Raw genomic sequence first — 27,003 nt, 5'->3', positions numbered from 1 at the left:
TCTTGAAACAAGTTAGTTCCTCCACCCTCACCCTACTCCCATTGGAAGGCTGCTCCAGAACATTGTTGCTTTAACAGTTAGGAACCTTCTTTAGATTCCCAAGGTAAATTTATTTGTGGCTAATTTATACTCATTTGTTAAATTGCCAATATTTTCCAACAGCTTAAAGAACTCTTTCCCTGGTGTTTAGCCCTCCTGATGTATATGTAGAAAGCAATCATATCTCCTTCATTTTACTAGGTTAAACAACACACTCTTAATAATAGTCTCCCAGCTCCCATAAAGATCCTTCTCCATCTGAGTTAATCTTTCTTGACTAGGGTGGACCAGAATTATACAGAGAATCCCAGATGAAGATTTAACAGAGCTTTATCCATTAATATTCCCCTATCTCTACTGGCAATACCTCTCTTGATACATTCTATAATTGCATTTGCTGTTTTCACAGCTGCACACACCCTGGTGGTCCACAGTCATCCTCAACTGGCTAGTACATCCAAGTCTTTCTCCTTCTGTTATTTCCATCTGATGAGGTCAATCCCAGCTTATCATAGAAATTAGTCCTTAAATGTACAATTTTGGATTCCATACTGTTTAATTTCATTTTATTTCTATTGCTCCAGTTCTCAAGGTCATCCAATTCTTTCTCTGACTGTCCTTGGTACTGACGTTGCCTCCCAACTGTGTATCACCAAAAATTCAATTACAAACCTACATTTTGTGCCAAGACCATTCATAAAAATATTAAAGATCAGTCCCAAAACTGACTCTTTAGTATCTAAACCATTTTTCCCATCACCTGATCTCTGGCTCTTTCTAGGTACTTACATGGCTATCAGAACTGCAGTAACTCACTAACTACCTGCTCCCAGCAGGTCCTTTTTCAAGTTCCTGGACTCAGGAGCTTGGTCCCCCTTACTGTATGTGCTGGAAAAGTGCTATGGAAATCACACAAAATAGTGGGGCTAACACAAACCATTGTATCAGTCTAAATCTGATACAAGATGGCCATTGAAATAAAAACGAATGCCCTGTCCAGATTTATGCCTTTGCTTAAATCATTAGTTTTCCTCATTTCTGAAGGCCTCAGGCAGAGCCAAGGAGAATCTATACAGATAAAAGCTAACGGTGGGCTCTGACTGACCCTCCCTCTCTTGGGTTTATCTTACAGGTTCTGGTAAAAGTCTCTGGCTACCTTCTTACCCTGCAGTGAACTTAGAACACAGAACGACCTTGTGGTTCTTCAGAGCTCTCTGTTCTAGTTTCCAGTCAGCAGTTCCATCTTTTCCCTTACGTAGGGCTAACCCAATTAGAAGGACACTTTGCTGCCATCACAGACAGACAATGAGAGCAGATCCTTCACAGTGCATCATGGGAACAAAACATTTAATTGACTCTTGCCAGCTGTACACTGAGTTTGGGGCCCAAAAGGAGAAAGGATTCAGTACAGGTTCAAAAGTGGGGGCAAACAGATTCTTTTACTGTTGATGGCACATTGAGGGGACTCCAATAACTGTCACCCCTCTCAACAAATACTGCTGATGAAATTTAGGGGTGAGAAGAGAAACTGTTTAGCCAGGCCTAAGGCAGGTCTGGTTTCTTTCAGATGAATTTTTCATGACTGCAGCTCTTCAGCCTCCTGACCTGGCAACCAAACTTTCATCAGTGACAGATCAGACAGGGCTGAGCCCAGCACAATCTTTACACATGAGATCACTGCACAGCTTATGTTCTCTGTGGAGTTCCTTGACTGCTGGGGAAGCTGCAGGGGAATCCCAACAGGTCTGGGTGCCGAGTAGTACTCTGCCAGGAGCCCCAAACAGAAGCCTACATTTTTAGCAAGATCTGGTCCTATGTGCAAGTGTAGGAGATCAATATCAGGATGTCTACTTTGGAAACCTGTTTCCAAATCTTCTCCATATGGACATCACAGCAGCTCTCACCTCAGCCAGACCAAGATAAGAGAGCAATACAAACTCCTCTTGAAGCTTCCTCATGGCCTCCCAACCTCAACTAAGCTAGGGAAAAAACAGGTCTCACAGGGGCCACCAGAGTCTTGTATCTTCTATAAACTTGAATGGTTTTACGTTAGGCTTGATAAACTATGGAAGCGCCTTCTATCCAGATGATGTACAAACACCTCTATCTGTGTACTACTTCCCAATGCTCCATCTACCAGAGAGATACATATACCATCTGCCTTTCTTTTATAATCTGCCTCTTTAACAAGCTAGTATTCTCTCTCCCCAAAGAGAATGATTATCTTCCTATCTAGTAGGCTCTAGATTGGAGGGTTCCTCAACTATGTCCTCCCACTCTACACTTTTGTACATAATCATGCTTTACCCCATCCCTCCCAACAGTGGGCAATCAGACTTTCCAACCTCCCATAACCCTCAAATCCCTTATGTTTGCTCTAAGGCCATGGTAATCCACATTTCAGTAGCTATTAGTAGGGTTACCAAAAAAAAAAAATTCCTGCTCGAGAACAGAAACACAAGAACAAGTAAGCTCATTTATGACAGTGAGGTGGGCAACACTGGGGTGTTCCAGTTTCAGCCTTTTTGGCTAGCTTAGTGCCATATTCAATTTGGATTCAGCTCGAATCAGGGACAGTGATTCAATTTGTTGATTCGGATCACTGTCCCGATTTGATCTGACCAAATCCGAAACTGAAGATTCAATGCCGATTCAGGGAATCCGTGATTCGGCCACAGGCACAGCTTTAAATGTTTTTTCTACTTAACTCAAGGTACCAGGTGCAGCTTGTGAATGCTGAGATGATGTGGCAGATGGAGCATCCCACAGAAGTGCAGGGGTGCCCTCCCGCATGCTCAGTGGCGAACCTGGACATGGGCCGGAAGTACTTCCGGTCCGCTTCTGGGTCTGCCGCTGAGTGTGCGGGGGACCCCACCCTGCGCCCCCCTGGCTCACTGATCAGCTGCAGGGGGATTCCAGGTGCCCCCCAGACAAAGATAACAGCTCCTAGTACCCAATGCTTTCCACTGGTCCAAGGAAATATCCAAGTAGCAATCCAAAGGGTCAGGCATTCTAGGACTAGTAACATGAGGGTCCCTATAACTGACTCCATTTTATGCCAACACAGCCTGCAGTTGGGTACATCTGTTGTAGGCTCTCCCACCTCCCCCCGCACATGTACATAATGGATAACTCTGACTGCAGCCCCCAAGTAGTCCCTACACTAGCTGATAAAGTGTTTTAGGATAAACCCACCTAAAGACTCTTACCTTAAATTGCCATTCTCCTGCAGAATCTTTAGCAAGTTAAATCGAGGTTCTGGCTCTACTTTTTGGAGAAGCATTTCTCCTTCGCACCCTCCAACTTCCTGTCCAGGCTCCTTCAGCAATTTTTCTCGGCAAGCAGCTTCCATCAACTCAGATAACTTTGGCTTAGAATTTATCTGCATGTCCATACGAGAGCCAGCAGCTTCATTCTGAGTTACCTCTAGTTCTTCAACTTCATCTGCCTCTTCCTCCTCTTCACTTTCTGTATCAGACTTAGGCAGCAGCTTTGTCGGTTTGGAAGTCCCTAAAGTGGGGAAGAAACCACCTGAGTTGATGAAAAAGGTGTTGGGAGGTAGGAGGAAAGTATTTTCTGTAATATACGACCCTTTTGATTACTTCCAAAGATTTTGCTCCCGGAAGTTGAAGAGCACCATGTAGGACATACAGTCCTTGGGCTTCCCTCTTCACCAGATCATCCATTTGAGGATCAAAACAACAACTTATAAACCCTCCCTTTCAACACCAAGAGGTAAGCAAAGGCTAGTATCCTTACTTATAATGGAAGAAGCAAACAGAGAATGAAATTTGAGACTGAATCTTTAGAGGATGTTGATCATCATAACAACCACAGTACTTGAAGTTGTAATACAAAGGGGATGTAGTGGCAGGCATATGAATGGTAAGGCAGTTCAGAATTTGGATGGAATAAAAACCATTAACTTTGATTACAGAGTCTCTCCCCTTTATAAGCTGGAACCCCAGGGCCAAAAGCATCTACATACCTGCATTAGAGCTCTTGCAGCTTGCCCATCTGGGATTGCAACACCACAGGTTCTTTGCTAGCTTGTCTTTAACTACCTGCACACTAGGCCTGTGCGAAGCAGCTAGTATTTGCTTCCGATTCGGCTGATTCTGGGGACAGTGATTCAATCCGGAGATTCAAATCACTGTCCCGAATCGATTCAGCCAAATCTGATTAGGAGATTCAACTCCTGCCAAATCTCTGAATCTCCAAATCACACAGGCCCATCCCCCGCCCACTCTCCCAGCCCAGCTCCCAGCACTTTGAAAAAAAAGCCCCGACTCAGCGGGTACTGCCCCTCACTGTGTGGGGGGCTCTACACAAGCCCCCTCCACCCTCCCAGAACCCCCCATGGCTGCCCCACCCACCCTCTCTCTGGCCCTGTAAGAAAAAAACCAAAAAGCCCTGGACTCACCATTCCAGCCGGGCAGGGGGGCAACCCCCCCACTCGCTACCCCACGCCATGTGGGGGCCTCTGTATGAGCCTTCTGAAGCCCTGAGCTTGAGGTTTTTCTCAGTTTTTTTTCTTAAAGGGCTGGAGCTGGGCCCGGCAGGGCAGCCATGGGGGGAGCGAGGGGGGGGGGGTGTCGGGGGCTCATGGGAGATCCCACCACATGGCATGGGGCAGTGGGGGGCAGCAGGAATCACCCCCTACCCGGCAGCACCTGACAAGTGGGGCTTTTTTTTAAAGCACCAGGAGCTGGGATGGGCGGGGCAGCCATAGCAGGGGCTGGGGGAGCAGGTAGGGGATGGGAGCTGACAGGTGTCCCCCCATGACCCCATCCCCACTCCTCCCACTGCCGCACATCCCCCCCCCCACCCCCACCAGCTCTAAGCCCAGCTGCAGCTGCCTGCTGCAGTAGGTGGGGACTATCTGAATCATCAAAGCTCTCCGAATCTTTTCCAAAGATTCGGAGAGCTTTGAATCAATTTGGACCTTTTAATTGGTCCCGATTCAATTTGGATTCAGAGATTCAGCCACCCAATCGAGCCAAATCTCCTCCAAATCGAATCAGCACCCGAAGCTTCACACAGCCCTACTGCCCACCCATTGCTTCATCTGTACGTACCTGGAGGTCTTGCCCGTGCTGCTCTCATCTTGCCGTGACGTCGCCTGCGTTTCCGTACCTCAAGAGACAGGAGCTTCCTCTCGTAAAGGGCAGCATGAAGCTCAGCATTAGAGTCCACGGCTTCTAGCCCCAGATCCACTCCCCAATTAAGACCTGCTCTAGGAAGCACAATATAGACAGCAGCCTCAGTCGCCCATTATAGGCTAAGATGCTTACATCTTAGTCTCTCCAACGAACAGTTTACCTGAAACACTGGGGAAATATTTAAGTTCAGCCTAACCTTGCTTGTGGACTGCATTAATGTTGGAGAGAAGGGTTTCTTCACTTGCAAACAGTATGGGACAACCTCTCCCCAAGCCACCACAGCAGGAATCATATTTCCACATTCTAAGTGACCCTGCAGCACCATGAGGAGGAGTACGTAGTGATGTGGTGAAGCTGGAGTGTCTGAACTGGATTCCATCTTCCACAAACACAGCTTTCAAACAGCTTTTTATAATATGAAGTCATACATACATGAAGCCCCAAATTTTAGCAGACTCAAATGGGAAGGAACTTTATGCAAATTCTACCTCAATCTGAGGAAAACCCTAAAATTCATAGTTTTGGGGAAGACAGGAACATAACAAATGTATCAGAATGAAGAGCTCCAACATAAAGTACCTAAGGGCAACTGGAACATACCCTAGATATTCCCTTTTGATATCTCAGCCTTTGGGATCTACCACAGAAGAAGTATAGGCAAACAAAGTCTGCAAAACTTACTGTTCAAAGGAAAAAAAGTATGGACCACTTTGTCTCATCTGATGAAGTCCATTCATGAACAATAAACAATATCGTCTCATATGCTATAAGTCTCACAGCAGCAAGCCCAAGAGAACAAAAATGAAGATCTTGTCCCTCAATATTTAGCTCTCCAAGTCTAGGGAGGTGTTCAGTTTACAGTGTTCACTTTAGAGAACTGGTTATGTTGGGGGGTGGATAAGGAGAAAGGGAGTGAGCAACTTCAGTTAGTCAGTCAAACTCTTCACACAGAAACCCTCCCACTGGAGTTACTAGTTTATGACAGGGATCCTGTGAGCTGATGCCAGAAAAGTCTGAGGTAATTGTAAACAGTAAATGGTACAGTCCTAACAATACAGGAATTCTTAATTTAAAAGCCACTTACTGGGTTCTTCCAGTAAATAGACCTCTTGTCATCCTTCTCCTGCAAAAGAAGAAAGACCAGAGAGGTAGTATAGCAAATTCGTTCTATATAACTGGAAGGTTTTCAAAGACCTCCAAGTCTCTGAGATAAAGTCTACAAAGGTCTTTATGAATCTCATCCCAAAGAAGAAAATGGCCCTGCACAAGGACACCAAACAGCTCTCATTCAATATATCCTTGTTTCCTTCTTGATTTGAAGGATTAGTCATTTAGAGCAGTAACTCTCCAGCCCCACAGGCCAGACGAATGGTGCAGAGTTGGTTGGTGGGCCAGATCCCATGAAGGGTCAGCATGTGGGATCAGTCTGTGGGTTGAATCCCACGTGCCAGCCCAACCCTGCACTGACCCAAGCCCATTTATCTGGATCAAGCAGTGTGCTGGCAACTGGTGCAATCTGGTATGCAGGGCCACATTATCCAGCTTGCAGGACTCCCCTTGGGTCCAGAAATTTGGCAGCAGGGACGAGGCCACTGGTCTGCTGCTGCTGCCAAGTTTATGGACCCTTGGGAAGCCACATGGGCCAAAAGACAGTTCCATGGGCCAGACCTGGCCCACAGGCCAGGGATTGAGTACCCATGATTTAGAACTAGAGCATAAAACCATTCCTTCAAGCATAAATGCATGTGCTAAAAAACTTAAATTACAGATACAGGGTCACCTGCTGTAAGTAGTGCCAAATACAATGTCCCTATTGCCCACCCTCACTTTAAGTCAGCTTCCTGTTGAACCCAAGCCTGGGAGAAAAAGAAAAAAAAAAAACTCTGGAAGGTCCGAACACAGGATAGCTTCATGCTATATGCAGTCCTGACAGCAGCAGGGGTTTCTGTATCTACGAGAGCTAAGCACAAAGGCAGGATTGCACAGCTAGGACTAGGACAAGCACTAGAGTCCAAGTGGACTTTTCAGTGCCTGTTCTGCAAGAGGAAAACAACCATGGTGAAATTCTGATTTAAAGCAAGAAGGATAAGGAATCTCTCCAGCACCCACCTCGTGGTGTCTGGATGCTGTGTGGCTTTCAAGACTATATGTGTATCCCACAATGTCTCCTTCTTTACTCTTAGGCATTCCCATTTACTGCACCCTCATCCTTTCTGTGACCAACTCCTGGGCCTTTTCCCACTATGCTGTGCCTCTTCTTTCTCTCTTGGGAGTCAGGATTGCACATATCCAAAGGGGAGCCTCTCCAGATACGAAGGAACACCTGGAGAGTCTATTTAGAGGGGGAGGTAACTGCATATATAGGCATACTGGGGGAGCAATGAAGACCTATTTCTATCATTATAGACCACAGCCAGGTGACCACAGCATTGAAACTATGAAGGCGTATTCTGAACATGTAGCTGTTACAGCTATGAAGAAAGAAAATATCATCCTTGTTCCATTTCAGTCTCCTCTGCCCCTTCCCAGAAGGCATCTCCCCAATCTAACACACAGTCTCCTACCTGTCCTGAAAGAGCCGTGTGGCTAGCATATAATTCATTGTTGTCTTGTGCTCCAAGAAGGATCTAGAAAGGCCCAAACAGAAGACTACTTAAAGCTCAGACAAACACAATGAACAAGTAAAATAGCATGAATAGAGGGAAGTCATCCATAAAATATATATATCCTTAATACAAAGAAACTGATAGCCTACTTCATCTTGATAAATATCTTATAACTCCAGCACAATGCACCAAGGAGACACTTGCTGGAGACTTCTTACCCATAAAGGTCCCACGTTAACGAGGAAGGGAATATCCGGATGAAACCGCCTCTCCGCTCATTCTCTTCCTTCACTCGACGCAGAACTTTTATCTGGGATGAGAAAGACAAACAAAAATTAGGTAATGCAGACAGATATTAGCACTAGAAAATTACCTTTGTGGCAAGGCCTGGTTTCTAGAAGATGTCTGCCATTAGCCCTGCAGTCATGGGGGCAGCTGGCTTAAATACGTGATGGTTAAATAAGATACGTTGGTTAGATATAAGATCTGAAGCATCTTATTGCTCTTCAGTGAGTATATATACACTTACTATAGCTAAGAGCAAAAGCCCCCAAGGGACTGTGCCACTCTTGGCAGTTTTACTGAAAATTAACAATCTAAGCAGTATCCCTAATCACTTCCATTTGTCCCACTGGGGCCAGACTGCCGATTCCAAAATCAGCAGAAGTATGGCAGCAGCGGCAGCAGCAGTTAATCCAAAATTACTCTGAAAAGTTAAGCTACTTGTGTTCCCTTCTTTCCCGGATACTGTCCCACAGCCAAGATGCATACAAAATGAGTAATAGGACTCTTACCTCCTCCATGGACAGACCCAACATGGAGCTGCCTTGCTTTCCCCCTACTTTTTCCCTGCCTGAGGGCATCAGGCTTTTTATCTCAACATCACTGGCAGACAGAGGACGAATACGCTGTAGAGACAGTAAAATCTAGATTTTACTCTTTTCCTTTCTCTTCACTTACTCAAAAAAAAGAAAGAAAGAATTCAAATTCCAACTCCATCCTCAGCACACACTACTCTCCTGGGCATCGCAGCCAGGATTCACACTCCTAGGCTCCAATTATAGCAGGATCCACACCTCTGGGCACTAGTGTTAGAATTCATGTTCCCAGTTTTCAAACACAGTAGCCTAGACATTATTGCCAGCATTCACACCCCTAGCCCCTGCAAGAAAAAGTATGACACATACACAAAAGGTCCCAAAGCCAGGATTCACACTTCCAGCCCAGAGCACAGATGAATCTACATGCAAAGGGTGGTAGGGACAGGATTCATGCTCATGGCCCCCATCCACAGAAGCACCTCCCCCCCCTCCCAAACAGGCACCTAAGTCAAGATGCACCCAATTGCACTGCAGTAGAGCACTACTTTTCCAGTAACTTACAAGTGAAATGAAACTGGAGAAAAGGGTGAGACATTCAATTCAGTAGCCACACTCATTCCTCAATTCAGTACACTGAAAGATCACAATCTGATTTTCGCAATACTCAACAGAAAGACTCTTTGTCTGCATGCATATATGCACACCATAGCAAACTGTTAGCATTACCACAGACAAGCACAGAAAGCTGAGGAAGACTTAAAAAGGGGAAAATCAAGCAGGTTTGAAGACGTTCTACCAAACCAACTGTGAAATTTGATGTACAGTGATAACTTATAAAAAATCCAATTGCAAGCCTAGAGTTCAAAGCATTTCCAAAATAGCAGGATTTTCTTAAGAATGTAACAAAACTCAAATCAGCACAGCTGCACATAATTTGATGAATGGTTTATTGGGCTGCCGCTCTAGAAAGCTTTTAGAAGAACTGAGCCCAGTACATCCCATGCCTCCAGATGACTTTCAAAATCCCACTTAGCAGAGGAGGGGAAGAAAAATATGACAGAATCTTCAATATGGGCAGGCCTTAGGAAAAAACCCATAGGTCATAGACTCAAAAGAAAGAATATTAAGGATTATTTGAACTGGTAACAAAAGGATAGGATTTCTGTTTGGCTCCCCCACTAAAAACAGCAAGTACAATAATAGAAGCTGAGGATGTAGCAATTGAAACAAGAACGGATGCTGCATCAGAGCAGACTGGGTTGGGCAATCCATTGCTAATTCACACTGCAAGATCCAGAGGGAAAAACACTGACACAGAAGTCCCCATTCAGAATGTTTCCTTGAGCCTACTGTAAACTCATTATACAAGAACCCCCACCCCACCCAAAGCAGGGAAACCCAAAGCCTGAGCAAACAGAGGGCACAAGAAAACGGGAGAAACAAATACATTAATATCCAGGCAGTTTTGCCATAGGCTGTGGATGATGATTTCTTAGTCTTTCTTTCTTCCTTTACCTCTGCATCATCAGCCATCAACTCCTTTGTCCCCAGTGTCATCCTTAGCTTTATAAATCTCCTGACATCCACACGTTTAAATCCTCCCTGGATTCCAACAATAATACCCATGTAGGGAAGGTAGGCTAAGGTCACTTATCCTCATTACCGAATGGGAAAGAGAAGTGTATTGACTAAGTCAGTTATATGGCAACAAAACTTGGAAAAGAATTCAAGAATGTCTGCTTTCCACCCATGAACGCAGTCCAAACTATGCTGCTGTTACAGTGCTAGAAAAAGTAGCTCTTCTTAATAACAGAAAACCCTCTCCCCACCAGCACACTTCAGTGCTTCCACTGAGCATGCATTCTGATAATGGCATGGCATCTTCTCTCTCCTGGTTTAATGACTTCAAAAGGTTTTTTGCTTCCTCCTGCATCAAAGAGCACCTTTTAAAACTCTGGAGCATTCCATCCTCTTGGATCCATCTCCAAACTATGCAGATATCTTTGGGTCCCCTATATCATGGTTCTGCTCCTACTTAATACCGATGGTTGCCCCTACCAAGATTTGTCCATCCCTGTACAAGGAAGTATCATGATTAAGTTCTGCCCCTTTTCTTTCAGTTTTATCATCTTCATAATTAGCTTCAGTTAAGACTTATAATAAGGAGCTATACGTATATCCACCCTCCTTTGCCTTTAAGGATTCATTTCTTGACATCTCCTTAATCCATCTTGACCTACCATATTTGCAACTCCATCACTACTTCATTCAGATTAATGTCTGAAGTCCAATAATTGTTTCTTTTCTTGGGTAGAAAAAGAACGTTCCAATCCAAATCCAGCTCCTTGGGCCTTCATTCAGGCCTCTTTTGTTTTTGCCATTTGTGACCTTGATAAATTTTCATAGATTTTATAGACATTAGGGCTGGAGGGGACCTTGAAGATCACAGACTCCAGCCCCCTGCCCCATGGGCAGGAAGTCAGCTAGGGTCAAAGGATCCCAGCAAGATAAACATCCAAACGTTTCTTGAAAGAGTCCACAGTAGGTGCCTGCACAACTTCTGGAGAGAGTCTATTCCAGGCCCTGGGGGCTCAGACAGTAAAGAAGTTTTTTCTTATATTCAGCCTAAAACAGTCACGGAGGAGTTTATGACCGTTGGTCCTTGTTATCCTTTGGGGTGCTCTGGTGAACAGGTGTTCCCCCATATCTTGATGCACACCCCTTACATATTTATAGGCAGCCACCAAATCACCCCTCAGCCTGTGTTTTTCCAAGCTGAAGAGTCCCATGGCTCTCAGCCTCTCATCATAAGGCCTATTCTCTTGCCCTCTGATCATGCACATGGCTCTCCTCTAGATTCTCTCAAGCTTCTTGACATCCTTCTTGAATTGTGGAGCCCAGAATTGGATGCAGTACTGCAGCTGCGGCCTCACCAGGGCCAAGTACAGTGGGAGGATAACATCCTGGGAGTTACCTGAAAAGCATCTATGGATGCAGACCAGCATTTTGTTCGCTTTACTAGCTGGAACATCACATTGGTGGCTCATGTTCATCTTGTGGTCAATCATGACCCCCAAGTCTCTTTCAGACGTGGTGCTAGCAAGCATAGCATTACCAAGCCCATAAGCATGCTGTGGGGTTTTTTTTCCCCACTGAGGTGGAGTACACCTTGCATTTTTCGGTATTGAACATCATCAGGTTTATATCTGCCCACTTACTAAGCTTATCCAAGTCAGCCTGGATCACTAGCCTATCCTCAGGTGTGGATGCTATGCCCCAAAGTTTAGTGTCATCAGCGAACTTGGCCAGCGCGCTTCTGACACCAATGTCCACATCGTTGATAAAGATGTTGAAGAGAACCAGTCCAAGGACAGAGCCTTGGGGGATACCACTGGTCACGGAGCGCCATGATGATTTGCATCCATCAACTACTACTCTCTGGGTCTGACCTCGGAGCCAATTTTGCAGCCATGAGATTGTGGTGTAGCTGGGGCCACATTTGGCCAATTTTTGCATAAGGAGATCGTGAGACCAGATCAAAGGCTTTTTTAAAAGTCCAGACATATGATGTCAATCTCTTCTCCCTTGTCCAGGTGATATGTCACCTGGTCATAGAAGGAGATGAGATTGGTCAAGCAAGACTTACCCACGACACACCTGTGCTGGCTGTGTCTCAGGATGTTGCCATCAGCCAACTTATCAAGAAGGGTCTCTTTGATAATTTTCTCCACAATCTTACCGGGGATTGAGGTCAAGCTGATTAGCCTGTAATTCCCAGGATCTACTTTCCGCCCTTTCTTGAAGATGGGTAGAACATTGACCTTCTTCCAGTCTTCAGGTACTTCACCTAAGTGCCACGAATTTTCAAATATTTTTGCCAAAGGTTGGGCTATGACACCTGCCAGCTCCTTCAGTACTCTAGGGTGTAATCTGTCAGGACCAATCCAAAACTCCTTTTCTCTATTCACATCTGTGACACCATATCCATTTGCTGCCCCCTCCATTGTCTTGCCTCTACTTTAATACAGTGTTTTTTTCTTATGGCGTTCTTAAAGCCAGGTCTCCAGGCAACAGTATGTACACATTCTGTTGCTACCATCTTGTAAGTTACAGACAAATGACTATTACTATCCTCATCCCTAATACCTGCACCTGTTTGTTTCATTTCAAAATACAGTTTAGAAATACCCTTGTACTAAAGCCCTCGAGAGATTTGGCTCAGTTGAACTAGTCTCATGAGACATAACCTACTTATTTTAAATAATCTGGCTATTATTGGTACAAAATCTTTTCCCATTCAGCTCATGCCATCTGCAATAGTTGTGCCGTATCTCTCCATTTCTATTCAAATCTCAGATGAAAAATGTTTTTCTCCTCTGAATATCTTCACCTGGATTACATATTGTCCACTATGTGGTGCATCTGTATTAAAAGCATTAGATAAAATTTAAAATTGGATCTTTATCATTGGTAAATAAAACTAAATAAAGCCCAATACTTACCAACTTGGTATTTGTTGGACGAGGCTGTGCAGAGACAGGTCGCTACAAGAAATAGACAAATGGAATAAAAATCTCGTATTATTCCAAAACACCTTCACCCCTCCCAGCATGCTGCTTTGAGGAAGTAATGGGTGCCCTGTAGTGAAAGGCATAGCCAAAGTCCAGGCTGACTGCTAGAAGCTCCATTATGCTACCACAGATCTTGACCTGAGCAAATTACATTCTACTCTTTGAACCCACAGCAGTCATCTGAACTTTTAGACTAATGCTCAAAAATTTAGAGCTTTCTGGGTACGTGCAACAATCCTCAAAGCAGAGGCAAAAGACATGCAAATTGTAAGGAACTTACCCCAATTGTTAAAACCAAAATTATCTACATATGTTTTTCTTGCATTAACACTTAACCAGCTATTTAGGGGAGCAGATCATCAATGCTCTCAAGCTGAACTGTTCTGAGATGAGAGGGAAAACCTCAGTAGGGAAACCTCCAAGGGGCCCAGAAGCCATTTGATTTAAATTCCCCAAAGATATTCCACTTCTGATGGTGAAATGGGACTCTGTTCAACATTCCATTACAGATGCAGAAATAGTAAAAAGCGGTACATCACAGCAGTCTGTGAGAGTACATAAGCCTCCTGTTGGTGCTTATGCAAGTCTAGCTCAGTAGTGCAGGTTGGGGGGCTGAGAATTGGAAATAAGCGGAAATAAGCATCTGCATAACAACAGAGATTCTTCCTGCCTTTGGCTGTCACCAGGCTGCCACCCTCTTCTCTGATACCGAGGAAAAGCAAAGGGCTTGCCAACATTATCCTCAATTGATCCATTTGTCAGTTCCATGAAGCACCATTCTTTAATCAAAGACTGTGGGTCCTTGATGACTTAGGACTCGTTGAAAAGATTCCAACCCCATCAGCAGTTATTTAACAAAGGAAGCAGAAAATTACTCCATTTATCTGGAAATTACCAGTGCTCTGTGTCTCAACCGAAAGAAATCACACAATGAATTGGCGGTACAGTTTGGAAGGACCCAGGGAACAGAAGCCATCTTTAACCATCCCCAGATCAAGAATTCTAATTTCATTATTTGTTCCCAGCAAACAGAGTCTTGCCCATGATTAGTGGTCACATACACAAAACAATTCAAACCTCAGAGATCAAAGAACTAAAAATGTCTCAGAATTCCCTTTACTATAGGGAATGAGAGTGGAAGAGTTGAGGATGGAGCAGAAACCAATGTCAAAGAGCCTCCCAAAAATAGCAAGCCAAAAATGTTCTTGGTTACTAGAGAAAACCCTGTTCTCACCTCTGTCCATGGAATCCCCTGTAAAGCCCAGAAAATCCTGCTGATTTTCCTTGCTCATTTCCTATATGGCTCGTCTCAGCAAGCAGAGCACAAGCTGAGATTCCATCATAAAGAAAGGACACTGCTATTTCATGACCAGTGTTTAGTACTCAACCTCTCTACTTTTTAGTTGACCCAAAAATTACTCTTTATAGTTTTATGAGAAATCCCCTGTGTAAGTCAAGAGCAGCTGAAAACCTGGTGTTTGATTTTTCCATTTCTCTTTACTATGAGTTCAGGAAAACGTGTTCAAGAAAACTGAATTAACTTTGCAGCAAAGTCTGGTCTAGCTGCTCCACGGAAAAGAAATTACTTACCTTATAACTCATTTTCTGAATATGTTCCCACTGGTAGAGATTTACACTACTAATTGGCCCCCACAGTGGGGTTTTACAGAAGCAACATCACAGAAAGAAAAAGCACTGTGCTCCTCCCTCAGAATAGATGTAGATCCTCATGACTTTCAGCATCCATCTATTGAACTAGAGCCTCAGCCGGGTATTTCTGTGTCTCACTTCATAAACTAATCTCACCCTCAGGGTGATTCCAAATCCAGACTCTGTTTTGGCAGAATTTTGAGAGATGCAATTTATTACAACTGATGCTGTGTCTTCTGATATTTTGACCATGACACTTTTGGTGTTCACCTAGTGAAACAAGGAATGATTTCCAACAGTCCTACTTGGGCTCTAGTCACACAGCCATGCCACAGGAAAGGCAACTTTCAGCAGCATGGTGGCCACCTGTAGGCAGCTCAGAATCATCCACTGGCCTCTAAAAACAAAGAAGTCTTTGAACTCACAACCAGTGCAAATTGTCTGCCAGGCAAAAAATATCCTTAAAAATGCAAATAGAAGCAGGGGAGCTCTCTGCCATTTGCTGGGAGCTCAATATCCCAACAAATATTTATTCCAACTGGCTGGGAGAAAGAGGTGAGGGAAAGTTGCATTTCAAAACTAGCACTGAGCAAGCACTTCAAAGGGCAAGGGCAATCATTGCATGACACATGAGGCCCAGCCTGAAGGGATTGAGAGAAAGGAAAGGAATCAAATCAAGAGCAAAAGGAGAAGAGGCTATAGTTACAAGTGCAAAAGCTCCTTCCCCACAGGAAGAAGACTCGCATTTAAAAAAAAACATGGGGGTCCTGAAGCTAGTCAGTCACCCATAATGAAGTTGACTGGGACACCCACAGTCCAGCTGCATCCCAGGCATCTTCTCCTTCAGAAATCCTAGGATTCCAGGAAACCTCACTCACTTGCAGGCTCTTTCACATTTGAGCCAAACCAAATAAGTTGCTTTCTTGATATTCAAGTGAGAGCTGCAGCATGAGGTCCTGGTTTTCTGAACTCACCTGAGACTTCTGGAAGGGATATCTTCTGGCAGACTCAGATGAATGATAGGGTGCCCGGCTTGACCGCTGGCCTGGATCCTGGCATACAAAGCCTGGATGAGAAGGGAAAGTCATATAAGAACCTTCAATTTCTGGAAAACCTAAGCAGCCCATTAAATTCAAACCCAGCATTCCCAGCAACAATGTCAACTAACCCAGGGGTCTCTCTACCCTGAACAAGACCTAAAGAAGTTCTCCTCTACATTCAATCCTTGAGTCTCCACACTGCATTACATTTTTGGCAGAATACTGAAAAGAGCACCCCTTTCACCTGAGAGCGCTCAATCCTCAAGAGAGCTGGCAAGTCTGTTGTGGTGGAAGGGTAGGGGGGAGGAAACAGGTGTGAGGGGGGCAGATCAAGGCCTCCACCATGAGGAAGTAGGGCAGGGGCTGGCCAGGCACTGCCCAGCCAGCGCAAGGTGGGGCGCAGGGAGGGGGCGGCTCCCAACGCTGCACACACCCCAGGAGGGCACGGGGGGGGGGAGGAATGGACGCGCGGGCGGCAGCGGGCAGGCGGGAGGCATGCCCCGGATCTGTGTGGGACAAGGCAGCTGCCACCGCAGCCTGGGGCCAGGTCTGTGCCGGGCTTTTCCTGGCAGGGGCTGGGCCAGGCTGCGTTCAGGGTGGGGCAGGCGGTGGCATCACTGTAAGAGGGGTTTGGGGGGAGGGAGGGCTATGGCAAATTTCTGAGTGGTTGCAATGATCCCAATCCCAGCAGTGCTACCACCTGCCCCAAGCGCAGCCCAAGCCAACCCCTGTTGGGAAAAGCCTGGCACCGACCCAGCCCCAGCTTGTAGCTGCAGCCCACCCCGTGCAGATCAAGGGGGGCACACACATTCCCCCATGCTCTCCAGGGGTGCATGCAGCAGCAGAAGCCACCTCTCCACTATACCCCCCAGACGAGCGCCCTGCCTTGCCCAAGCCAGGCATCACCTGCCCCAGCCCCACCCCCTCCCTCACTGCAGGGGCCTCAATCTGTACCCCACATGCCCCTTCCCTTCCCCCTCCCCTTCCACCACAACAGACTTATCAGCTGCTGGGCTGCATATTGGAAATTGGATCAGTATCAGCCAGTACACTTCCTTAAAAATCAGCTACTGGTATTGGCCCCAAAGATCTCTGTCGGTGCACCCCCAGATATCACATTTACTCAAAGAACCTTATTTGCCTAGAAGCCTTCAAAACACACAAGAGAAGGCAATTGTAGATCCTGCACAAAACAGACCACTTGCAGCTTTCTCTTTTGGTTGCTTATTAGCCTCCCCACAACTTATTAAATCTTGACCTCTACTGATACTCCCTCATCTATGACAAGGGTGCTTAGCCTCCAGCCCATGGGCCAAATGTGGCCAGAGGAGCCATGGTATTTGGCCTGCAGGGCTCCTCACAGATCAGGAAATTTAGTGGCAGGGGAGTGGTGTCAAGTAATGCAACTACTCATCCCTGCTGCCAAATTCCCAAGCCCCACACAGTGGGTTGGGGCTGGACCATGCCCCCTCCCCTCCCCTTACCTCAGCAGTTAGATCAGGGCTGGGCCACGCTCCTCCCCACCTGCAGCTACATCAGGGGTAGACAGCAGGCCACATGTGGTTTTACCAAGCTACCACAGGCCAGGTCAGCACACCCCATCACGTAACAACTCACCAAAACTCCCTATGTGGGATGAGGCCATGGTTGGGCTAGGAACATAGTTCAGGAGTGGGATGAGCAGGCAAGGCTGGGATCATGGAGTGGTGTCACAGAGCACTGACAGCACAGGGCCAGGGCAGAGCGATGATCCACTCCCAGAACACCCCTGCAATGGACGCCAGTTCCACAGGCAGGGGCGTACAGGGAGCAGATTGTGACCCTACCCTGCCCTGCCCCGTTACTATCCCAAGATCCTGGACATGGCCCCAGACGCAAACTCCCTGCATGCCTGTGGTCCCATCCTGTCTGCCTGCCCACATGGCCTGCCTGAACCCTCTCACAGAGATCCCGGGCTCACAGGGCAGTAACAGCAAAGAGGTACAGCAGAGCTGAGATGTGCTCCCTGCAAGTCCCTGCCCACAGAACCAGAGCCCTGCCCCAGTGCTGTCACTGTCCCGCAAGCCCAAAGTCTCCATGGACCAGTCAGGAGCCATGCAGGCAAACCGCTCTGCTAGGTGAACGCAGAGCAGAGGCAAACCACTCTGCCAGGGCAACGATGGGGCTGCGGGAGAGCAGGTAGGGAGCTGGGTCCAGGATTTTGGGGCAGTGACATCACAGGGCTGAGCCGTGATCTGCTCCCTGAACACCCCTGCCCACAGAATACATGCCCGTCGCAAGGCCATTCAGGGAACAAATTATAGCTCTACCCCAGCCCTGTGCTGTCACTAACCTGCGACCCCAGGGTCTCCTCAGCCCTGCCTGCCCATCTCACTGCCAGCCCACGGTCCCATTCTAGCCACCCGTCCGAGCACCCTACCCACATGGGTTCCACTCCCACCAGTGGGTGCTGGGCAGATAAGCTGGGGTGCCCGGACAGGGGGGCTGGGTCCAGAGTAACAACTGGAAGGAGCCACCGCTGCCACTACCAGGGCTGCTGAAAAATGGAGTCCAGCTGCCACACTGTCCCAGCTCTGCTGCATGCCTGGGAGCAGCAGGACTGGCTGCATATGCCAAGGCTCAGGCTGCCCCTTCTGCCTTCACTGGATGGGACCAAAGGACCCACTGTGGGCCAGATCTGGCCCACAGGCTGTATTGTACCCATCACTGAGCTACATTGGGTCCGGGCCCTGCCCCTCCCTGGAACCTGCACTGAAGTTGTGTCCTGCCCCTCCCTAGCAACTGGATTAGGACTGGGTCACGCCCCTCCTCTGCAGCTATATCAGGGCTGAGTCACACCCCCTCCCACCCCAACAGCTGGGTCTAGGCTGGGCCACATATCCTCCCCCTCAGGAGCTGGGCCACACCCCTCCCCCCACCCTTGCACCTGGATTGGCACCAGGCCACACCACTCCTCCCAGGATCAGGGCTGAACCACATCCTCTCTTCCCCTGGCCACCACCACCCTGTGGGGACAGGTGGGTTACTGCTGTGCCAGCCCCAAGCACTGAATTGGGACCACTAGCCAGATCCAGCCTGTAGATGGACTGGGCACTGCCCATCTGGCCCACTGGCCAAAAAGGTTGAGCACTACTAACATAGCACATTTTTCTCTCCTACAACAGTGTATAGACCATAAACTACATCCATGCTACTCTATACACACAAATTCCCTGTACTCAATACACTCATTCTAACCAGAATCCCCAGTCATTGTATTATACACCCAGTTCTCAAAACCTAAAACTTCTATTCAAACCCAGTCAACACACCATGCAAAAACTGTCTTAATATGAAGAACATGAAGTAAAGATTCAAACAGAATACGTTTAATGCACTCACCTACAAGGGTGAACATGTCTGAAATCATGCTAGCTTTGATCTTCAGGTCCAAAGGAGCATCACTGTCCCCACATGCAACAAGAGACAAGAGGAGCATTAAATAAAAAAAAGCACTAGTATCCAACATCCCCCTTCGCTGTATTCCCAGTGCATCCATTCTGAGCAAGCACAGGCAGAATGAAATGGGTAAGGGAGAGGAAAGTCTAGTCTAGCATGCACTAAACAAAACCAAAACAAAACCCCCAACATGTGAATCTATATGCGTCTACAAAATTTTTAGTTTAGTTTATTGAATTCTATTCCTTTTTCCCCACACAATTGCTACATCATGTACAGGTTCGTCTGTGTTCTTGTTGGGCAGAAACTATTTGGATCTGTACTTCATTTAGAAGATTGGGTGTTATTGCAATACATATATTAAACCATGCCACAACATGTAGAAGTGACAGACTAACAGATCCTAAGAAGCAAAGAACAAATGACTGGAGGAAATGGATGGGCCCTGAAAGAACAGACAGACACACGGAACAGATGCAGGGGAAAACAAGAAGCACATGTGTTCTTACGCACAAGGATTTTGAATTAAATTTATCAGAACTAAAAGACAGGATAAGTCTTTCAGGCCTTGGCTTTTATTACAGGAGCATAATGACAGAAGCATCATGTTCTTTAATCTGTGGAAAATACAGATGAACTAGGCACAGAAGCTGGCACTACCAGCAGAACAGAGAGCAAAATGCAATAAGAAACTAGGTATGCAGGCATGTATGTACACAATAATAGACCAGGAAGATTAGTTTTGCTACAACATTCTGAATGGAGTTAAGACAGGGGTAAAATGGGTATTATAAAAGTCAGAGAGGCAGTTATGATGAGGTTAATCATGGTACAGACATGCTTTTAGCTGCCTAAGTAGGGAGGAAGTGATATCTCTGATGTATTATGTACCTGAAAACAATTTGTATGCGAGGAGAAAAATGAGAAATCAACTAGGACCCTAGATATGATGATTTAGGACAATGATACATAACTTATGAATACTGGAGTATATAGATAAGTTGTTATGCAGCTGTTACTATGAAAATAGTGGTATCAAATGCTTCTGTGTGAATGTGTATCCATCTAGCTAACAAAGCCTCCAGCATCTCTCTCTCAGACTAAATGCAATGAAGAAGTGTCATTACAGTTAACTGTACTCTAATTTGACAACTGGTATGCTAAGGAGGTGAAACCCAAGAGAACCAGTTCTCTCTTACCTGTCTGCAGGGGGCTGGAGTTCGGAGATTGGAAAGTTACCAAACACACAACAAAGAAGCCATGGTGTTGGAAGCAGGATATATAAACTGCAAAAGCCTCACAGAGGTTCACAAGAAGCATTGGGCAGGAGCGGAGAAGATATTAGCATGCTTTTGCAGCAGGTGAGGCTCAGTTTAGCTGTGGAACCAGCCAAGGTCAGAGAAGGCAAGCTGGGCTGAAAAGACTCCATGGTTCAGATGACAAGCCACAAGCTACACAGAAGAACCCTGGACCATCCCAGAGCACCTTACCCCAATCCAAAGAACACACTTACTCCTCAAAGAATGTGGAGGAAACAGACAGGGAAATGCTTGCTTTTTACCTTTTTATATTTGGGTCTATGCATTCTTGTACCTTAACTAATAAATAAAGAGCAGTAGTGGTTTCAGAACCCTCTTCAAAGCCTATTTATGTGCAAGCATTTCATGGAGTACCAGCCATATACTCCAGAAGAACTAAACTGTAGCCCAGAGTAGTAAAACTAGAATTCTCGAAGGGCACACCTACACATGCACTTTAATGTGCATTAGCCTATTTTAATGCACATTAAAGCATCACAAAAAACATGCACTTCCACTAACACATATTAAAATAGACTTATGTGCCTTTTTCTCGTACCTCACAATGGAGGTACTTAAATTTAAATGCACATTAGAAAAAGTGCATTAATTAAAACATGTAGACACCCCTAAAAAGTGCATATTTAAGCCACAGAAGAGTCTGAGGAATAAAAGCACTGGACCCAGGTGATTGGTAGTTCTGTTTCAGATCTCAGCAGGGAACGCTACTTAGTGGACCAGCATCCCAACAGTACATCTAGAGACTGAAACCAAGGGCAGTATCTAGACTCTATTCTGACTTTGGAGGCTTAAAGTACAGTGGACTCAGACAACTGAGATCCAGAAGAGCTGCCTGAGGAGTATCTGACAAAAGTGGGAGCTTGACCAGATCTATGACACAAAGCTATGTGGCAACAGCAATAGTAAAAGAGTGGAAGGATAAAAAAAAATTAAAAAAAATAAGGAGAACATGGAACCCCAACTGGACTCCTTTAAAAACCGTGCTGAAACGTGGTCACTTTAACAAAAGAAAAATCAAAGGAAATCCACTCTGAAAGCCTATTAGTAGTGGAATACCACCACCATGGCCTTGACTTAGCCATGCCCTCTGAGGATCACTAGCTGAATCTGGCATGGCCAGCAATTTCATCCTACTTCATGAAGATCCCAACTTTTTCTTTGCTTAAATCTAGGAATCACTTACCAGGCCAGGGATGGAGACAGGTTCACTTCCAGCAACCAAGGCTTGAGAGTAGCATCAATAAGGACATCAAAACCATACAGCTCTGAAAACACAACAGACTGTGTGTCTTTCACATATGATAAGCACTGAAAGCCTGTTGGGGTACTTCTAACCCAGCTGCCTCATTTAGGCCTACTGATCCCTCAAAATTCAATGAAGCTCAAATGCCCTCCCCAATAGGAGGCTGGCTTCCCTAAAATGGAGAATAAATACACTTCTAGTTTGGGAAGACAAGGGAGGGAAACAGAAGAGTAGTCCTTGAAAGACAGGTAGAGAGAAAAACTTGAATGAAGAAAAAAAGAATGAGATAAGGAGAAGGCAAGAACTAATACAACTCTAGCTTCCCAAAATCTCAGCATTGTGCAGAAATCAGCTACCTGCCTTTTCCTGGCATAAAGCAACATCCCAACCTCTCATACTTCTACTTTTTTCCAAGATCTTATGTAAAACAAACATTTTCCTTCCTTTTAAAACTCTATTTATGTCTTATTTCAGTCTGCCATAGGAATCTCCTTTCTTTCCATTGCCATCCCATCTCCACTTACTCATCTTATTTTATGCCTAGCATATATACTCAGATTTAAACCCCATGTTTGTGCAAGAGCCTTCTTCTCTGCATCTGTCATCTGGAGAACCTTCTAATAACTCTCTGCCTTTGTGATACTCCATCAACTTTGCAAATCACTGCAAAAACACCTCTCTCTCAGCAGCTAATATGCCTCTCACTTGGACTGTATTACGTGTGCTAGATGTACTCTTCAGAACACAGGCCAGATTGAAGCCAGCTTCCCATTCCACGTCTGACTTTATTGTTTCAGCTCTATGCAGCATGCTCACTCTATTTTGAGATACAGTTTGCAAGAAAGATGCTACACAAATATGGCTGTAAATAAGATGTTGGCACCAAAGTGACTCCCTGGCACAACAGTAAGCGTGAGAGACAGCTAATGATCGTCAATACAACTGCTGCACATTTTTTCAAAATGTCGCAGAACAGCAGATTGGCACCAGAGGAGGATTTCCATGGAATTAACCAGTTCCCAAGTGCCTGGAGCAAAAGCAAGAAAATGTCTTTGCCATGCTGCTTTCCTTGAATTCTGGCCCCAGCATTTTGTCGCCTTCCTAACGTTCATGCTGGCTCCAGGGAGCTGGACTGCTTGACAAGATCTTCCTATGCAGACAGCTGTGCGAGGGCTCATGTAGCTTGTGATGGGAAGTTAATGAGCTGCAGGGGGACTCAGAGGGGGAGGAAATGGCAGCAGAATTTGTGAATGTTGCCTGCTCATTTCTTTGGGTCCTGGAGCCAGACAGTAAGTGGGAAGAATAACAACTCAGAGATAAACAGTTGGGTCCACTTAAAGAAAATTAGGCTAGTACAGATTTGGGTCTTTTGCTCCCCAGACTGGGAAGGCTGTAGTAGGAGAGAGGAGGAGGAGTAGATTGCAAGTGTGGACATTTGTTAAGCATTTTTAATATGAGAAACATCACTGTAGGCTAAACAATTTTTTCCGCAAGATGGTTCCAGGCACAAGTGAGGACCTTGAGGCTGCCAGCATACAATAAACTTTGGAAGACAAGGCGGAAGCTAATCCTCAAGGTGGAAGAACAGTAAGTGGTTCTGTCACAGCAAACTGGTCTGCAAACTACCCTCCCTCAAGTCAAAAAATAAAGATAGACTTTTAGTTGGACTCTGGATACCTTTTTCTTCTGCTGTTTAACCATTTCCTGTTCTCTTTTTCTCTGTCCCCTAGAATGCTTTACTAATAACTTCATCCTCCATTCTACTTTCCAGCATTCTTCCCTATTTCTTCTTTCTTCTCTTTCTATATACACCTACCTTCCCATTCCTTCTCCTCCCTGAAATCTTAATAACTAATCCCAGTGTTTTCCATCCTCCTAACCCCAGGTGATCCACTTTAAATATATATAAGAATGTTCTGGGAGATCCATTTGCTGGTCATCATCACTGTGGTCACTTTCTTGGTATACTGATCCCCTTTCACATTCACCTGTCTTTGCTGTTGAGACAGTAAATTGTTTAGGACAGACCATGTCTCTAGGTATTTCTGTGCAGTGCTCAAGACAATAGGGACCCTATCTCTCACTACTGCAACACACAAAATAGTGGACCATCATATTCTGCAGGCAAAGGTTCCCAACTTACGCCGAGAAAGCATGAGAAGGGGAAGTTCACGTGACCCCAAAAAGGAGCAGGGCCTTCTTCTCTAAAGCCACCAGCTGCAAGCCTAGCTACCACTCCCCTTTGTAAACAGTTTAGAGAGCTGAGTGACTGAAAAAGGATTGTGCTCTGTGATCTCTCTTCAGCCTATGGTGGTGACAGATGTAGATCTGTGACAGCCCATCTTGTACCACTAATGTTATTAAGGGGAAAATGGGGAAAGCTGTGGGATCAGGTTTCCACAGCTCCTCAGATAATGCTCTTATTCCCCTCCCCCAGCTACCACAAGCCACAAAAACCTGCTTCATCATCATAGCTTGCTTAAGAGTTTGACATTATATCAGGAAGCAGCATCTGCTGCCAAGACTTAGCAATGTGAGCAGGAGTCTCTGGTGACAGGACTTCCAAACCCTCCATACTAGAAGAGCTTAAGAATATCTCCTCTCTGCATAATTCCGATAGCAGACTACCACTGCTTATTCTTTACAGCTTAATTCAACATACTGGAAGATATGGGATAATTCCTACTGTCCTGATGTAGCTCCATTCCTCAAAGCACAAACAGTTTTGCAGCTCCCAAAAGGAGGCAGGGCTAAGTGCATAGCCACTTAATCTGCCTGCTGGTCTCCCTTGGGCAGTTTATAGACAGCCACCAGATCCCTTCTCAGCCTTCTCCTGTGGAGGCTTAACAGGTTCAGGTCTTGTAGCCTCTCCTTGTATGCCTGCCCTGCTGACCCCTGATCATGTGAGTGGCCCTCCTCTGGACCTTCTCAATGTTGTCCACATCCCTCCTAAAGTGCAGCGCCCAGAACTGGATGCAGTACTCCAACTGTGGTCTGACCAGTGTCGCATAGAGGGGGAGGATCACCTCCTTGGACCTGCTCGTGATGCATCTGTGGATGCATGACAAGGTGCGATTAGCCTTCCTGACTGCGTCCCCACGTTGGCGGCCCATGTTCATCTTGGATCTCTACTTATTGTTAAGTAACTTCAAGCTACTTCCATAAGGGTTACCCTCATTCCACTGAGGGTGGCTCCAAAATAATGATTCAATTGACCCACCTGAAGGTGGGATCTCCGAGTCTTAGGAGTACAATAACTGAAGCACTGATTTGCTGAACGCATCATCGGATTTCCAGGGAGCTCTACAGATATCTATCTAATATGGATACATTTCTCAGTAATGCTGGGGATGCCACTTGAGCTCTGGTGAAATGTTCCCCAGTAATCAAGGCAGATTCTCTATGGTTCTCTCACAGTCTGTTCTTACACGCTTAAGATATGAATTTGAAAAGTCAAGGTGGAAATCATCATGCCCATCATCCTTTCTGCTATAAGCACAAAGAGCCCTATGATATCTAGTGTTTTCTTGGGTATGACAGCTTTTGGGGCATTTACTTTTAGACCCAAATCCCAGGCCAATTGGAAGATGCACCAAATGTTTTCAAACAGCAGTAGGTAAGACTTGCCCCACACCAGCCAATCCAAATAAGGGAACACAGTGATATATGGTTCCTCTTCAAGTAGACTCCTATCATCACAAGCACCTTGGTGAATATCCTCAGAGTTCAGAACAGGGTGGGGGAAAGACAGGAAAAGTGATGGGCTAGGAGCTGACCTGAATATCTAGGCAGATAAGATCATGTCCAAATCCTACTAGTCTTTGGTAATATGAACCCCTGCATGGCCAAAATACAGAAAGCCTGAAAGGGTGCCTGATCAGTTCTGAGATCATTAAATATTATTGGATCTCTCAAAAAAACCCTCAAAATGATTTTTTTATGGCTGGAGGCAAGTAAGATTGCTGAGATGTCACAGTGAACTGGCTCTACCTGCAAAACAGTCTCTTAAGCAGTTCAGAGGATCTATAACGGAAGGAAGTGGGGTACATAGTCAGTCTTGGAGGGGCAAACAAGTCTTGCCTGTTGTGCTTTCCTGTTAGAGAAAGTACATCTTACTTTGAGGAAAACTGGCTCACCCTGAAGGCAGAAAAACTAACAGAAATGGAAGGAAAAGAAACAAGGCTCAGAAATCCACGATCCAGCCCTCCTTTTAACCACTACGCATGGCATTTGCCAGAATCTGCGGTTCTAGGATCAGCCTTATTAGCCATCAACAGACTCATTTACAACCCTTTATTTGACCCATGGGAGTTGGATCATGCTTGACTGTGAGGGATTGCTGATGACAACAAGTACTAAGGGAACAAAGCAGTGTATTTCAAAGTATACCTTGTTTCATCCATTTTGGCACTAATTATCTCCACTCCTTTAAGAGCAGTTCCTCCACCATAGCTGCAAACCCCAGCTCTTGCAGACAAAACAACCTCCATGCAACCACCTCTATTATTATGGAGTGAGTCACAATGTCAGTGACATTTAAAGAGGCCTAAAACCTGATTTTGGACAGCATCTGGCCACCCAGACAACCTTCTTTAGAGTTTAGTGGCAGGCTATTCATGAGAGAAGGAAGTTTCTTACAGACCTGAAGTCACACCTTAACAACAAGGCTTGAAAATTTGCAACCCTAAATGTTAGATTCACAGAAGGATTTGCTAATAACCCCATTAAATCCAGCTCCTTTAACTCCTTGACTTTTGGAATGTTTTTATACATGTGGCTTTCTTGTTCTCTGTCATACATATGGGGAAGGACAGACCCAGGTCAAAGCAGTAATATTCCTGGGTAGAACCTAGGATATTTGTCTAACTTATCTCATGTTTTCCCCAGTACCCCCACCTTTCTGGAGAGGAAGAGTGTCGAGTGTCAGTTTCCACTATTACTTCCAAGAGCAGGACATAATCATCTCCCTGAATGCTGACTGTGTTGGTTTGACCTTAAAATGCTGGCATTTTCCACACTGCCTGCCAAATTAATGCTTAGTGGGGGGGTGGTAAATGTATGCGGTCTCCAAAGGGGCTGCAGCCAAATTATCTAGGCCTGTGATTCACAAACTG

The 27,003-nt window shown here is 45.6% G+C and overlaps 1 protein-coding gene across 6 annotated transcripts in view; it reads right to left on the bottom strand.

The window, feature by feature from the left end:
- The window catches only part of TTLL5 (tubulin tyrosine ligase like 5), a 178,291-nt gene that overhangs the window by 111,531 nt on the left and 39,757 nt on the right, over nt 1-27,003 (bottom strand). For all 6 annotated transcript variants that reach the window (XM_019499231.2, XM_019499232.2, XM_019499233.2 and 3 more), the window contains exons 12-21: nt 21,830-21,911; nt 19,271-19,332; nt 15,824-15,915; nt 13,131-13,172; nt 8,602-8,715; nt 8,026-8,117; nt 7,766-7,828; nt 6,286-6,324; nt 5,118-5,275; nt 3,249-3,549 (exon numbers count right to left, since the gene is read on the bottom strand). In XM_019499231.2, the coding sequence (XP_019354776.1) occupies nt 3,249-3,549; nt 5,118-5,275; nt 6,286-6,324; nt 7,766-7,828; nt 8,026-8,117; nt 8,602-8,715; nt 13,131-13,172; nt 15,824-15,915; nt 19,271-19,332; nt 21,830-21,911 (1,045 nt within the window). The remainder of the gene's footprint in view (nt 1-3,248; nt 3,550-5,117; nt 5,276-6,285; nt 6,325-7,765; nt 7,829-8,025; nt 8,118-8,601; nt 8,716-13,130; nt 13,173-15,823; nt 15,916-19,270; nt 19,333-21,829; nt 21,912-27,003) is intronic.

The sequence above is a fragment of the Alligator mississippiensis genome, chromosome 2, assembly GCF_030867095.1.
Source record: "Alligator mississippiensis isolate rAllMis1 chromosome 2, rAllMis1, whole genome shotgun sequence".
NCBI classification, from domain to species: Eukaryota; Metazoa; Chordata; order Crocodylia; family Alligatoridae; genus Alligator; species Alligator mississippiensis.
Note: the sequence above shows the minus strand (reverse complement) of the source record. Positions and strands in the feature narration are given on the sequence as shown.